The sequence below is a fragment of the Colletotrichum scovillei genome (genome assembly GCF_011075155.1).
Source record: "Colletotrichum scovillei strain TJNH1 chromosome Unknown Contig00008, whole genome shotgun sequence".
Taxonomy (NCBI): domain Eukaryota; kingdom Fungi; phylum Ascomycota; class Sordariomycetes; order Glomerellales; family Glomerellaceae; genus Colletotrichum; species Colletotrichum scovillei.
In genome coordinates this window covers 37575-52313 of record NW_023336266.1, presented here as the reverse complement: position 1 = coordinate 52313, position 14739 = coordinate 37575, and the positions used below count along the sequence as shown (strand labels likewise).

The 14739-nt window shown below is 48.6% G+C and overlaps 3 protein-coding genes across 3 annotated transcripts; 1 reads left to right on the top strand and 2 right to left on the bottom strand.

Annotated features, from left to right (window-relative positions):
• Positions 1-310: 310 nt before the first annotated feature.
• On the bottom strand, positions 311-7599 carry HER10_EVM0013180 (serine/threonine protein kinase). The gene is made up of 4 exons (XM_035482544.1): positions 6299-7599; positions 6157-6244; positions 796-6099; positions 311-742 (listed from the first exon to the last, which is right to left on the bottom strand). The coding sequence occupies exons 1-4, from the start codon at positions 7510-7512 to the stop codon at positions 623-625; spliced, it is 6726 nt and encodes a 2241-aa protein (XP_035331098.1). The 5' UTR covers positions 7513-7599; the 3' UTR covers positions 311-622.
• Positions 7600-7884: 285 nt separating this feature from the next.
• HER10_EVM0004241 (uncharacterized protein) lies at positions 7885-9619 on the top strand. The gene is made up of 2 exons (XM_035473893.1): positions 7885-9252; positions 9305-9619. The coding sequence occupies exons 1-2, from the start codon at positions 7908-7910 to the stop codon at positions 9580-9582; spliced, it is 1623 nt and encodes a 540-aa protein (XP_035330595.1). The 5' UTR covers positions 7885-7907; the 3' UTR covers positions 9583-9619.
• A 1413-nt stretch (positions 9620-11032) lies between these two features.
• On the bottom strand, positions 11033-11782 carry HER10_EVM0000614 (SPBc2 prophage-derived uncharacterized transglycosylase-like protein; the record flags this gene model as incomplete). Its single annotated transcript, XM_035470388.1, has 2 exons — positions 11033-11541; positions 11665-11782. 2 exons carry the CDS (start codon positions 11780-11782, stop codon positions 11033-11035), a joined length of 627 nt encoding a protein of 208 aa, XP_035330367.1.
• Positions 11783-14739: the final 2957 nt, after the last annotated feature.

Sequence of the window (14739 nt, the reverse complement as noted above, 5' to 3'; positions counted from 1 at the left end):
ACCATACTCCGTATGCCCATTGCTGCGTGCCATAACTCGTAACAAACAGAGAGTATGGAGGCTCGGGCTGCGAAGTTCGGGTTCGGGCTCGGAGCCGTGGGTGGTATTGCGGGGGGGTCGGGTTTGGGATGATGGGGTTTGGTGGAGACTTTTGTCCGACTTTCCGAACCCAAAAGTTTAGAGTTGGGATTCAATTACGTCAGACTACATACCTTCGACTACGCCTGAGTAGGTAATTAGATGAACAGACTTCTGTCTAATATGAGAACGAGGGGATATCCGCGAGAAATATCCGTGGTGCATTGTGGGAGGGATTTCAAAGTCTTATCAAGTAGACCAGGTATGCAGTTAGGCAAGCCGTTCGACTATCAGTTCTTTGAATCTTGAACAAGCTCATGACATATTTGGCCTCAACATTTTAAACGAACTGCGTACGTCAGAAAGAAGGCCAAGAAGTATGGAGTTAGTAGGTAAACGAGCCAAAAAAGGAAAAATTCTCCATACTAAGACAAAGCCGTAAGTGCATTTAGGCTGAGGAAACGGACACTGGGCCGAAGGCAGAAGTAAAAGAATAGAAAGACAGAAAGTCGTATCAAGCCTCCCCAGTATCCTGTCTAGATTATTAAGGATGTCCTACTGAAAGCATTCCTGTCCAAAAGCCTTTCACCTTCGCCCGATCTCGTGCTAGCCCATCCAAGTGGTTGTCCCTGGCTTCTTCCTGTCGGCGAAGTTCTTTCATAAGCTGTACGAATGTTTAGCTAAAGCAGGTATCTCAATACAAAGACCATTACTAACCTTAAGTCTGGTCTCCTCCATTTCTCTGTCCCGTCCGAGCGTTTCATATAATGCCATCATGGCTTGGAGAGCGTTTCGATATGTTTCGGCGTAGGTGAAGTTGCCGAGATCCCACTTTGATGCCCGATTCACTGCCAATGTAGCCTGTTCTTGGGCAAGTTCAAAATCACCTATTGCTGTATGTATCCTTGAATCATATGTAGCAACCTTAGCGATCGCCACTTGATGAACCTCCGGGCTTGACTGTGTCTTGAGGATCCAAGCACCGCCAATGGCTAAAGGCAGAGCCTTGGCCGCTTTAGCATATTCACCTATTGTCTCGTACATGTCCAATAAGGCGAGTACTGCATCCAAGTCGGTAGGTTCAAGGTCCACGTATTTCTGCTTTAAGTCTGCAGCTTCCTCCCGTTGACAGGCTAGGAACATGACATCTGCACGCGCGGATGCGCAAAGCCTGTCCCGATCATCTTCATAATCATAGTCATCGTCAGGAAAGAGAGACTCGCTTATGGCCCGCATGCGGGATATGAACTGGTTCGCGACGTCGAAATTTCCCGTTCTTGCGTAAGCTCGTGCCAACTCGGCCAAAACCTCGATGGTTTCTTCTTCTCCGTCTGGTTCGCTGTTTTGGTACCAATCCCAGAATTTCGAAAGGAAGACTTCTGCGTCGCTGTGGAAACCTTGCTTGGTGCATGCTTTTGACAGGGATCGATAGAGAAAGGCATATTCGTCGGGGGAGTCAACTCCAGTTTCTTCGAAAGAGTGGAGGAATTCCCGATGGAGGCGCTCTGACTCTGGCCACATTCCTAACTTTTGGTAGATGATGAGAAGACTTTGCTTGACTGCGAGCGAGAGTTCGTGGACTTCGCCGAGTACTTCCTCTGAATGTGCCAAAAGCTTTTCAGCAAGCTGGAGTGCCTCTCGGAACGACTGAGTCGCCACCTTTGCACTGATGAGGCTCTCCAAAAACCACAGAGTTTCCTCTGCATCTTCGCCGAGTGCTTCACGAGCCAGATCTACTGCTAAGCTATGGTTTTCGACGGACTCTTGGGGCTTATCGGTATTTTCGTAAACCTGTCCCAGTAGATGATGGACGCGACAGGCCATGTCAGGGCGGGTTGTCCCATAGACCTCCGGCGACGCTGCCAAGATCTCCAGCAAAACTGTCTCAGCTTCTTGGAAGTCTTCGTTCCCAACGTGGATTGCTGCCAAGAGCCTCATGGTATAAAGTGAATCATCTGAGTGCACACCATCGCGACTGTCAAGCCCAATTTCAATAGAGGCTCTATAAAACGTACTCGCTTCGTCTAGTTCATCTTGAAGCTCTTTGGCGTATCCGAGACAATGATATGCTTGCTCCAAAGCTTTGCTGGACTCCGGGACCTCGCCGCTGATCTTAAGACACTGGTGTGCTGCCTCCTCGGCCTCTTCAAAGCGTTTGGCCTTAATATAGGCTTTGACCAGGTGCAAAGTTGCAGCCCTCGTCTCGGTGTGTAATTCGCCAAACTTGCGAGCCACGATGTCCAAATTCTGTTGTAGAAGCTGAATAGCATCATGAACCTTGTCTTGATGCGAGAGAAGCATGATTGAGGCAAGTGCGTATTGAGTACTAACAGTTGTATCGTGCTCTTGACCGAGGTGAGCTTGATACTCTTCAAGAGCCTCACGCCCGTATTGCTCCGCACGGTCGAGCTGCTTCTGTTTCCTAAAATTCACGCACAGCATGACCTTGACACGGGAAATATTCGTAGGGTCAGGTTGGAGGCAGAGTTCATACCCCTCAAGAACCTGTTCGAGAACGACGCTTTCTTCAACCAACCGCTGCAAGTTCTTCAATGAGATGGCTAGGTTGATCATCTGAGTTAATGCTTCGTGGTCTCCCGCGCTCGATGCCGATTTAAGAACTTCAACCAGCGTTTGGCGCGTTTCTGACTCTTGCTTCCACAAGCACCGAGACTGATAGCTGTTGGCAAGCTTCTCTAAGGCAAGCCGGGTGCAGTACGCGTTCTTTTTCCCATGCGTCTTGATGCACATTTTGATTATGGCGCCATAGACAGAGTCGGAATCCTCAAATCGCTGATAGAATTCGAAGGTGGCAGCAACGTTGATGATTGCGTCGAATGTGCGGAAAAACTCTCTTTTTTTGACATAAAGAAGCGTGGTTGGCAAGGCTCTGGCTATTTCTGCCGCCTCATTGAATCTTTGGGCTTTGCAGTAGTCAACCGCAAGGTTACATCTCAGCTCGAGCAAGGAATGTCTATAGCCCCCGAACTTTTCGTCTTCGTCCAAGTCGTGATTGTCGTAGCATTTCAGGATTCCTTCTGCCATGGATATCGCAAGGTCGAACTGCCCAAGAATGGAATATGTACAGGCCAGAAAGGCTTCTGCTTTGAGCGTCACGGGATGTGTGATCCCGAACGTATCGACTGCCCTTTGGTGAATGCTCTGAGCATCCTCGTGGGCTTCCTGAGTCTTGGCTTGACCTGCAAGGACACAAACCCTATCTAGCAAAGATTCGAAGAGCTCCGGGCTATCCGAAGGCAGCTGGGCTTCTCTGCCTTCGAGGATTTCTTGATTGAGCAGTGCAGCTTCGTCAAACCTGTAAAGCAATACAAACAGGTCGCAGAGGGTAGTCGCGGTCTTCAAAGTTGTGAGATGAGTGGCCCCCAGTCTTTGTCTTTGCGTCTCAAGAGAATTTCTTAGTTCCGTTTCCCTCTCCAAAGGTGTTTCGAATCCATCACCCAATGATAGACGGATTTCATTCCGTTCGGTCTCAAGTTTTGAGAGGGCCTTCTCAAAAGTCACTCTCGCATCCTCAATGCTAAAGTCTGCGTCGTCTTCTACTGAGAGATCCTCCAGCATCTTCTCGATGAAATCTGGTTCCTCTGAACCCCGTGCTATTTCTTCAAGTAGCTTAGTTTGAATGTACTGCTGGAGGAGCCGCAGGTTCTCTTGATACTCCGGGTCGTCTCCATTCCGACTCAGACTGTCCAAGTCTTCTAGGTATGCTGTAGGCAGGAGCTTTTCTTTATCTCCAACGCAGATGCGATAGCCGTGACGTTCGACTAGCTCTATAACTCTTGGTCGGTTGTTTAACTCAGTGGCAATGTGAAGACTACTCCTCCCGTGACCTGGGTTTGCTTTACCCAGCAGGGCAATGATGATATTCTCCATGTCTAAGCGCCACTTGTAGAGACTCTCTTCATTGATGGTTTTATTTTCCCACAAAGGACTGGTTTGAGGACGTCGGCCAACATTAACCGCGAGTTGCAAAATCGAATCTAGCGCGTCTCCAGTCTCGACAAGAGCTCCGGCTTGGAGAAGGGCGTGAACCGCGTCAGGATTTCCGGAATAGACTGCTATATTGAGAGGCGTGATACCGCGGTTTTTACCACCGAAATTTGCGGTGCTGTTTATCAAATTCCGGATCTCTGGGTTTTTAAGGAGATGAAACAGAACATGGTGACCATTGACTCGGGAAGCCAATGAAGCTGCACGATGTAGCAAGGAGAAGCTGCCGTATACTAGACTCGCGCCTCGGGCGATTAAGAGATCAATGGTCTCAGCGTCGCACTTCTCTAAACTGATTGCCGCTTCCAGAGGCGTTCGTCCCCCCCACTTGGAATTGATGTCGGCTCCGTGATCGAGGAGGAGTTCGACAGTAGATGCATTCCCGGATGGTGTCGCGAGGAAAAGTAAGGAAAACGACTCGTCATCAGCTATGAAAGGATCTTTGGCGTCGATTCTTTTCCCATCACTTTCGAAATCAAGAAAAACGGATGCCACAGCCGTGTTGCCTTGCTCCAAGGCGACCGACAAATTGTCAATCGTTGGCGAGAGCACCCCCTTTTCTAGCAAAAGCTTCACTATGGCCGACCCGGCGCGGTCTTCCCTTTTGCAGATGCGTAAGACGGCATTCATCATCGCTTCTTTGCCGCGAAGTGTACAACGTGCCCCGCGATCGATCAGAGCCAGCAGCAGATCCGTAGTGAATCTGCACGGTGCAGCGCTCAAGGCTTTCATGAGTATGGATGACCCACGTTGATCCTCCTCAGCACAAGAAGCCCCATTCTGAATCAGTAAGTCAATCGTAGAGTCGAGTGCAACTCGCGACATCTGGCCATGGATCAACAGTGGTAGTAGAGCGTCATGGGGGCAGAGGAGACAGAAGAGACTAGATGACTGAGCCGATGAGGTTGTCCATTGTGTCGTACGGTAGTTCTGTTCTGGGCCAAGTAAACTCGGAATCAGGCCATGAAGATGCAGTGAGCAGGCCAAAGGAAAGGTGTTCTGAGTCCATCCAATTGTGTGGAGCTGGTAGTTGGAGGAACTTTTCGATGTGCGTTTGATGAACAGGTCAACTAGTGGGCCATTGTTCGCGGCAATGGCGAATTCGAGCGCGGTGCCCAGAAACGAGCAGTTTCCCACTTCAATACCAGGGCTTAGCACGCTGACTTTGAGATCTTCTTTGAGATTGTTGTTTCTCAAAAGCAAATTCATGGCAGACTCGACCTGTTCAGGCTCAAACATGCTCAGCCAGTGGAAGGGTGTTTCGGGATGGCTCTCGGTGAGGCGCGTTGGCACATCCTTTGAGAGGAGGAGCTCGAGAATATCGAGATGGCCCCCCTGACAGGCGATCGTAAGCAGACTGTCCGTCCAAATTATCCGGGATTTGATTGATTCAGAGGTCTCTGAAGGCAACAGAAAGTCGACCAGAGGCTTGATGCCCTGGCGCACAGCAACACTGAGGAGACTCTCTCGCGTTGGTACATTGCCATACTCCTCTATCTGAGAGATACACTCCAAATTTTCGAGTCTGATGTCTCTCAAACTCAAACGTTTCAGACTGTCTTCAACACGATCCAAGGATATGCCTTCGAGTATAGGGTTGCCCTCGTGTAGGATGTCGAAAGAACGATTCAAGGTATCTCGCTGTTTGCATCTCTCGTGTAAACGAAGACGCCTGACAAAGTTGTCATCGCCTTTGATGCCTAATAACTCCTTTTCGACCCTAACGAGCTGATGGGGTATTTGCCACAAGCGAGGTGGGGGGTTGACTCGGAGGGCATCAGAAAGGCGAAAGATAAGCCCAAGAGCTTTTGCACTCTCAAGCTGTGCAGACTCCGTGAGCAGATCAAGGGCCTTGCTCAAGTCCGGTCTCTCCATACCGACCCCGTGAATGTAGCACATAGCAAGTTCGAAGAGAGCAGTCCGTTTTTCGGTCAGCGATGAAGCATCCCCTGAGATGCGGAGGAGTTGGTCTATAAAGTCGATTTGAATGATACGTGGCATTCGGGGAATAGCCTTGTCGGTCAGCATACTTCAGAAAGACTCATAAACTATTTTAGATTCATAACTTACCGATCTGGTCGTCAAAGCCTTTCCTGAACTCGAACCAGGGGCCTGATCTGGTAGTGAACTGAGTGTGAAAGAGCTTGTACCTGGCCTCCTAACGCCGTTGTCAGTAATAATACGCTTCGGCTAAATAATATCTGGTGCCTACATCCAATCATCCCTAGTCAAGTCTTTGTGCTGTCTAAACCCGGCCAGAATGACCTCGATACCACGTCTTCGCTCGGGATCATCCCTCAGCGAAGCCTGCAAAGTGCGGATGATCAATTGAATCAGGGGAGCCTCATTCTTCTCGGACAACCCTTGCAAGTATTTCAGACTCTGGAGAAGAAGTTCGTCTTTTGAGAGGTTGCATAGATATTCCATCATATCGGTGCTTTCGTCTTTATGCTCAGCGCTTTGCAATGTAGTGAAGTAATGTTTTCCATCTAACAGAATCTCCCATATCAACAAGCCGAACGAGAAAATGTCGCATTTGAAGAAGTCCTGTGCATGATGGAGAGCATGACGTCTAGTTCTCACCTCAGGAGCATTCATAAGCGGTGTCCCAAGATAAACTCCCTGCGGTGCTTCAGAATCGTAGAGATCGAGAATCGAATGCCCAAAGTCAGAAAGCTTTGCTATCAGCTGCCCTTTGTTCCCGTCAAACACAAGGGTGTTCTCCAACTTGATATCTCCATGGGCAATGCCGCAACTGTGCAACTTAGCTAGCCCGCTGGCAATGTCATACATGAATCGAGCCTGAGCCACTAGATCGAAGTTTTCATCACCTGAGTGGCTTTTGCAGAAGTCCCTGAGAGTTCCGTGTGAGCCATATTCCATGACCAAGGAGACATTCGTGCTGTTCTGAGCGGATATCGACGTATACTCAGATCTAAATCCCAATAAAGAGACAATATTCAAATGCTCCTCGATGGATGGAATCGAGAGAATGCGGAGCTCCTTCAACACCGTCGCGACAGAGCGATGTCTCGTAGCGGCACTCCAATCACTTCGGGATTCAGAGTTGCCGAACAAGTTGATCTTCTTAACCGCAACAATGATGGGATTTCCGTCATCTCTTTTGATGCTTAGCGTGACTTTATCAACAGAATAGGACGCGCCATCCCCGAGATGAACTGGGCGGGCATCCCAACTGTGATCAAAATGGGCATCTTTGAAGTGTGTGAGTTTGACGTAGTCGTCCGGCGAATCTGAGTTTTTGATTGTCTCATCTTCACTTAGACTGACCAAGAAATTCCACACATCGATCGGCTCCAGCTCGGCCGTTGTTCTGGTTGTCGTCGGTGATTCGGGATCGGATTGGTTGACTGTCGAAAGTGCCTCAGAGGCAAGAACAGTGCGGACGTCCCATATCAAACTCATCTCGGTTCGACTTTGTTATCCGTAATAAGAGGTGAACTCAGTTGTACGGTTATCACCAGGCCTAGAAATGGGGGGACAGGACGTGACTTTTATAGGTAGTCTATCTGTTCAAGTGCACCATTCCCGCGCATTCCGATGGTCTGACTTGATACACTTCGTGTTCAGCCGCACCCCAATCTAGAATGGCTTGCACCACCTGACGCGTTGCAGCCTAACATGCAGGAAAATCTTGACAGAGTAGGAATAGCGTCGCAGCTGAGCCACTGAAGTGTCGCGAAATGGGCTAGGGTCTCTGAATGAGCTACCCTCCCGACGGCTTATTTAACATCTCAATTGTTTCCTCTCGGCATTCTAATCATCTTATCTAGCCCGCACGAAAATCGGTTCCCCGCATCATGGAGGCCGCTGGACTAGTGCTCGGCGCTGTCGCACTGATCAAACCTATATGTTCCACGATAGACAATACCCTGACCAACTATAGCAACTTCGGGAAGGATGCCGACCGCCTCCGGCTGCGGTTTTCGATTCAGCGAACCCGCCTAGGCTCTATGGAACGAGTTCTCTTTGAAGACAGCAAGTTCGCGCCGGCCATGCCCGGTTGCTTGATCGAGCACCTGCCCAAGACGGTTTGCGATGATATCCTTGGCCTGTTAAGAGAGCTCTATGGACTCTTGATGGAATATGCTGCGGTGAGAGGACAGTACAAAGTGCAGGACCGAGCTGAGAGCCTCGAACTTGGCGACTTGGCATCCATGTCGGAAGAGGATCGCGTCAAGAGTCTTTCATCGTCAAAAAAGGAGTCGGCTATTGCCCAGCAAAAATCTGTGGGATGGGCAAAGAAAATGCTCTGGGTAGCCTTCGACAAAAGCAGCACCGAGAAACTTGTTTCTGAGTTCGAGGCTTGGACCGAAAGAATACAGAACTTACTAGAGGCAGCGTGGTGGCCATCGACTTTCTTTGAGACATTGGAAAGACTTCAGAAACTGGAAAAAGATGTCGATGCGGGATCCGTAGGGCTTTTGCGAGGAATTGAACTGCGGAAGCTAGTCATCACGCCACCCGCAGACATCTCCCCTGGATCATACGCCAAAGAAGCACTCTTGAACGACTTGTCCATCATGTCCAAATTGCCCAACTTTGAGCTCGGCAACCTCAAAGGCTCGGATGGGTGCTATCTGATCGAGTCGAAGGGTTACACACCAGACTCGGGCAGTGCTGTGAGTGCGGTCGTTATTCGAGAGCGCGTAATTCAATTGGCCGCCCTACTGCATGATGCACCGTCGAGCGACCCAGCGTTGGCAGTCCTGCCATGTACGCATTACTTTGAAGATACGCCAGGTCGGAGGTTCGGTCTCTTATTCAAGCTCCCAAAGCCTACTAATCCATCGGCACCGCCCCTTACTGTTTCAAACCTTCTCGATGAACGATCTAAAGCAGGGCGGCCATCCCTCTCCGCCAGATTGCGCCTAGCACACAGGTTGGCAGCCTGCGTACAGAGGCTTCACACGTACTCTTGGGTCCACAAGTCTATCCGCTCGGAGAATATTCTACTATTTCCTGAACACGCTGGGATGTCCGCAATACTCGAGGGCGCAAGACTGATTGGGTTTGAATACTCACGGCAAGACTCCGACTTTTCCGACCAGTTTGGCGAATCAGAATTGAAACGAAACATTTACCGGCATCCAGAGAGATGGGGTCAGCCTACGAAACGGTTCGGAAAGATTCATGATATCTATGGTAAGTTGGATTGGCCGGGGTACTGATGAGTGCTAATCGGCTATGTGCCTAGCTCTTGGTGTCGTCTTACTCGAGATTGGGCTTTGGTCTCGCGCTGATCAGATTGATAAGGGAGCTTTGGTAGCGCCAGAGATGGAGGACAAGCCCAAAACAACGGCCCAGACGAGACTCCTGAAACATGCTGAACAAAGGTTGGCTTTCTTCGCTGGGGAAACATTCCAAAATATTGTTGTTGGCTGCTTGGCTGGGAAGATGGGCGATGTGAGGGTGGTAGACTGTTTTGCCACGATCGTAGGAAAGCTGGAGAAGCTGGCGAACAGCGTTTTCTAAGCTAATGTGGTTCTGGATGCGCTATCAAGCCACCACTTTCGATGATAATACTCTTTCTGACCATGTCAGTTTATCTAGTATTTGTTGTCTTCAGAAGCTTCCGAAGTACATCGTACACATCTAACTAGGAAGAGGAAAAGTGTGAGGTTTACCACTTGCCACACAAGATGACATGCATCTATGGATACCTCGTTTATTGCGCCCCTGCTAAGCCATTCAGCAGTGAAAAGGTTGTCTACATTGTCTATACTTTCGTGGAGTGCACTAAGGTAAGCGAGAGGACTGCGTCTCCGAAGTCCAATGCAATTATCTAAATTTAACATTTGATGATACCGTACCACGTATTGTATGAGTTATTCTGCGTGTATGAAGCTATCAGGGCTGGCTTTTGATCACAACATTCTTCATACATAGCGACTCTGTTCCCGTATCCCGGTTCCTTGCACAAAAAGTCTCCGCGCTCACCCAAGCCCACCTCCCAGCAGGTTGGAAGTGGTCAGGGTCAACGAGGCGACGTATCAACAAACTCCAGATACATCGACCAATAACCATCTTAACACCGACTGTATGACGAAGTTAGACGTATAAGTATAATGCTCCATCCGTCATGTCGCTTCGAAAGGATCTGCTGCATTCATTATTCTTGCTTAAAGATCAAGTGACCTATGGAACTTCTGTGATGTACGAGGTCATGGTACCTCGAAGTACCCTAGACGACACTACTAGTAACGAAGATGGTGATGAAGATCAGACCTTATCTCAAGATGGCTAGATTTGACAATGTCGGTAATTGAAATTGGTGAAACAGCCGAATCGATTCTATCTCAACAAAAGTTTCCCATCGAATTGGCTGAAGACAACATTCCACCAAAACGGCCCCAGCTTGTTGATGCGCACACGTATGATAATCCTGTCAATGTGACAGTTGCCATTGGAGTAAGAACTGTCAGGATATTTAATTGCGTGGACTCATACTTGAACAGAGTTTGCAAGTACCAAGGACCAACCGACCTAGCGCCAGCCTTCAATATCTATAGTGCGTGAATCGTGGAGAAGAGTAAGATCGGATGCTAAGTAGCTATCCAGCGACATTGTAGATCCATAATCCCCCAAACCGCAACGGGCAATGGTCCCAGAATAGGAGACCCAAGGTACACAAAGCTTAGCGAGCCAAGACACAGTCAAGATAATCAGCATATCTCTATGCCAGAGCCAGGCACATGGTTAATTACTCAGTAGTCGAGGAATAGCACCTAAGTTAAGTATAACCAATAGATGACATGATCTTTTGCTAGGTATGCACATGAATAAAGATTCCCATAGAGCGCGACGTCTCCCACAGCTTATTTCGCCGCTTGCTTTCCTTGCCGCATTCTCTCATCTTATCAACTTCAAAAAGCATGTAGCCTACGAAGCATGAAATCCTTTACACCTCAAGATGAATATTCTTTCAACAAAGGCCATCATTGCAATTCTGCTGGCAGTTGTACTTCCCCCCGAGATGGCTGTCTTTGCCATAGATATCGAGACCTTGGAACCAGCCGTTGAGCGTCTGGTGTAGATAATCCAGATTCTGAGGCACACCATTGCTTTTGCCCTCGTCAGAGCAGGGGTAGGATAGCGTCAGGCCCTTGCCGCCGTTATAGCCCCACTGGTCCGCTGCGGTAAACCAGCCGTTGTAAGCGCCGAGGGCGCGGACGGCGTTGCCGTTAGCGCGATCAAGGCCGGACCGCAGAACCCAAGCTCCGCAGTCGACTTGGTCCTGCAGAGGGTACTGGCAACTGGACTTGCCGTTCTGGCAGTTCCCGGAGTCGCATTGCATGAGACCAGGAGTAGGACCTCCCTCGTCTGCGTTGCAGGTCGACTCTTGTATGGCGAGGAAGGCTAAGATGGCGGGGTTAATGTTGTACTTCTTACTGGCGGATTGGAAGTATTTATTATACTTTTGGTAGGGTTTGCCTACGCTTTGGTAGTAATCCTTTAGGGGAATATGGACGAGCTTGTTTATGTTGAGATAAGGCGGCTCCTAGCTGCCACTACTAATGCCCGTGTTTAACTACTCCTCGGACCCGTTAGGACTACATGTATCCTGGCCTCCTTGTGTCGGGGAATAGGCGTGTTGCGCGTCGGGATTGAGGTCCCCAGTAGCGATTGCGGTAGCTATGAGGGTGGTAAGAAAGGTTCTAGGTGGGAGAGGCATTGTGTTATAAGGAACGGATACTAAGTGTTTGGTGGATAGTTTATGTTTGAGTAGCGCGCTCTTATGGTATTGGCCGGGTGGGGTTAAGGCTAGGCTAGGTTATAAAAAAAGGGCGGTTAGATAAATAGAGTATAAAGAGAGCTAAGAGGGAGGAAAAAAGGAGGGTAGGGGGAGGAACGGGAGGGATAGTTAATAATAAGTTTAAAAAAGCCCCCGGGGGCTTTATTAAAACTATATAAGAATAGTTAATAAATAAGCCCCTAATATCTATTATTTACGTCGATAGCCTACCGATAATTAATTTTATATAGGAAAAAATTCGGTATTAGTAAGATATAGGGGTTATAACGATTAGGATTAAAGTCTAGCGACGATTAGCGGTCTAGGCGCTATACGTATCGGGGTAAGTTAAAAATAAGTAAGCTTATTAAAAAATTAACTACGAGTCGATTAATATTAATAGTAATATATCTAATAGTAAGTACGGTTGCTCTAAAGCTAGTTTGCTTTTTAGCTAGTTATTTAATAGTTATTAAATAACGGTATATATGAGTATAGATTAGTATATTATAGCTAATTAGGTTGCTATCTTAATTTATAAGTTTAATAGTGTTACGGCCAGCTAGTCGTAGTGAGTATGTTAGCAGAAGTTGAGGCTGCGATAACTAAGTAAACAGTGTCGTAGTCGTGGATAGCTTCCCTGAAGCTATGTCTGTAAATCGTAAGGTGGGTAAGGCTTCGGTGATCAATCGTAGTCTTGTCAGAAGGGGTTCTCAGTGAAGATAGCTGAAAGCGATCGTAAGATCTGATACTGTTGATTGCTGAAGAAGTTATGGAAGTCTGTCCTGTGCCCGGCTCAAGTCCACACTATATACAAGTCTCGTTCCTGAACATATTCTTTGTCCGTATGTTTACCCAACGGTTCCCGTGTTCTGAACATACGGGTTCCGTATCGTGAAAGGACGGACCCCGTATCTCGAACGTACGGAGTTCCTTATCTCTTATCGTCACGTGACTTGTCCCATAGTTCTTCCGTCCCGAGAGGAGTCGCCCTGAGTTCGTGTTCCCGCATATATGGTGTGGTAGCCGCCGTAGGTCCTGTGGGGCAGGCCCTGGCCTTGTCATGCGTGTTGGGTCGTAACATCAGCTCCTCCTCTCAAAGGTCTAGTCCTCTAGGCCTATAAGTAGGTCCCTTGTTCCCAGGTTGGGGAATCATCAAGCTTGCCTTTCTAGCGCAATGTGCTGACACGATGTCAGGTCGTGTTGAAAACGTTCTTGAAAAACACTATCTCGAAACTTCGGTCGGCTTTGTGACGACGTGTTTGATCGTTTTGGTTCTAGCGACGTTATGCCCTGCACTCGGTGTTTTCGCGCCAAACGTCCATGTCGGATGGCTGATGGCGCCAAAACGTGCCAAGGCTGCAAAACCTGAAGCGTTCTTGCGATGGTCTCGTTGTGGCATCGAGTCGTTCGTGCTTCCGCCGTTGTTCCGGTTTCTTAGGCTGACTATTTCGTAGTGCAACGGCTGAGTGACCAGCGTCAAGAATGGAAGAGAAGGAGGAGCAGGCTAGCGACGCCTTGCTCGATCTTCATGAAAACTGGCTCGGATACAGTCAGAGGTTGCTGAGGCAGGCCGTCTTGCTCGTATCCGGGCGATCCGAAAGAAAGTGAAGGAGAGGCATGTGGAAACTTTTGCTCGTGGTATGCAGGAGTTGGAAGAAGAGGATGGTGTTCTTCCTGCGCTGGATGCTCACGAGCGGTGGGTCGTGAGCGATCTCCAGGCTGCTGGCGTTTCTAATGATGCCGACTGGCCTTCTTTCGGGATTGGCGACGAGTTCGCGTCCCTGGGGCCGTTGGTGTCGTCTTCTGGCAATCCTCGAGAAGCTGTCGAGAGTTCTGGAGGTTCGTGACGGGTTCCCATGTGTTTTCCTCGTGTCCGTAGTTTTTCCATTTGATTAAGAATTCTTTGTTTCGTTCCTGACTCTATGGTCGATGATTTTTCGACTTCGTATTCTGGTTCATTGGGTTCCACGATGATGCAATCTTCTGTGTGAGCCCTTAGGTGCTGGTTCGAGAAGTGAAATGAAAGACTGGATGACACTTCATCGTGTCTGGTAGTCTCAACTTGTAGTTGACGTTTGAGACTTTCTGAATGATTTCGAAAGGTCCGAGCTTTTGTAGTCCAGTTTGTCGCTTGGTCGTTTTGTTTTGATGTTGCGGCGAAGGAGGTAGGCGCTATCATTCCTCTTCCAAGGTTGGTCCTCCAATCCTTGATCTATTCGCGTTTTTCTTCATGCGTTGACGTACAAGCTCGAGATCCAAAGATGCTCTTCTGGATTTCTTTGAGTTTTGCCACGCTGGCCACTGCTTTAACAGCTTGTGGTCCTTGTCGTGCTTCTCCGTACACTGTTGGCTGATATCCGTAGTTCAAGTAGAACGGGGATTCTCTTGTGCTTTCGCCAACTGCACTGTTGTATGCGAATTGGGCCATTGGTAACAATGTTACCCAGTTGTTCTGATCGTAGTTCACATAACAACGGAGGTATGTCTCGAGAATCTGGTTGATTCTTTCTGTCTGTCCATCGGTCTGCGGGTGGAAAGAGGTTGACAGTTTGTGATCTGTACCAAGTTGCGAGATCAGGATCTCCAAAACTTTGAAGTAAACAGAGAGCCTCTGTCAGAGATAATTTCTTCGGCGTACCGTGGTTGGCAACAACGATTTTGAGGAACGTGTACGCTAACCTCTGCGCTGCTGGCCTCTTTGTAAGGTATAAAGTGGCGAACTTGGTGAGTCGATCGACTATAACCAAGATGCTGTCGTACCATACGTTCGTGAGTGGTTCTTTGACTTTGGTAGTTTGACGATAAAGTCCCATGAGATTGATTGCCATGCTTCCGTTGGTGGTTGCAATGGTTGCAGCTCGCCATAGGGCTTGTGCGGGCTGTTCTTGCTTTTT

Excerpts from the sequence above, each read along its gene's own strand:
- HER10_EVM0013180 (XM_035482544.1), bottom strand. The coding sequence starts at position 7,512 with ATGAGTTTGATATGGGACGTCCGCACTGTTCTTGCCTCTGAGGCACTT. Across the intron at positions 6,245-6,298 it reads TTGACTAGGGATGATTGGAT|GAGGCCAGGTACAAGCTCTT; the intron begins GTAGGCACCAGA and ends CAACGGCGTTAG. Across the intron at positions 743-795 it reads TGGAGGAGACCAGACTTAAG|CTTATGAAAGAACTTCGCCG; the intron begins GTTAGTAATGGT and ends ACATTCGTACAG.
- HER10_EVM0004241 (XM_035473893.1), top strand. The coding sequence starts at position 7,908 with ATGGAGGCCGCTGGACTAGTGCTCGGCGCTGTCGCACTGATCAAACCT. Across the intron at positions 9,253-9,304 it reads AAAGATTCATGATATCTATG|CTCTTGGTGTCGTCTTACTC; the intron begins GTAAGTTGGATT and ends CTATGTGCCTAG.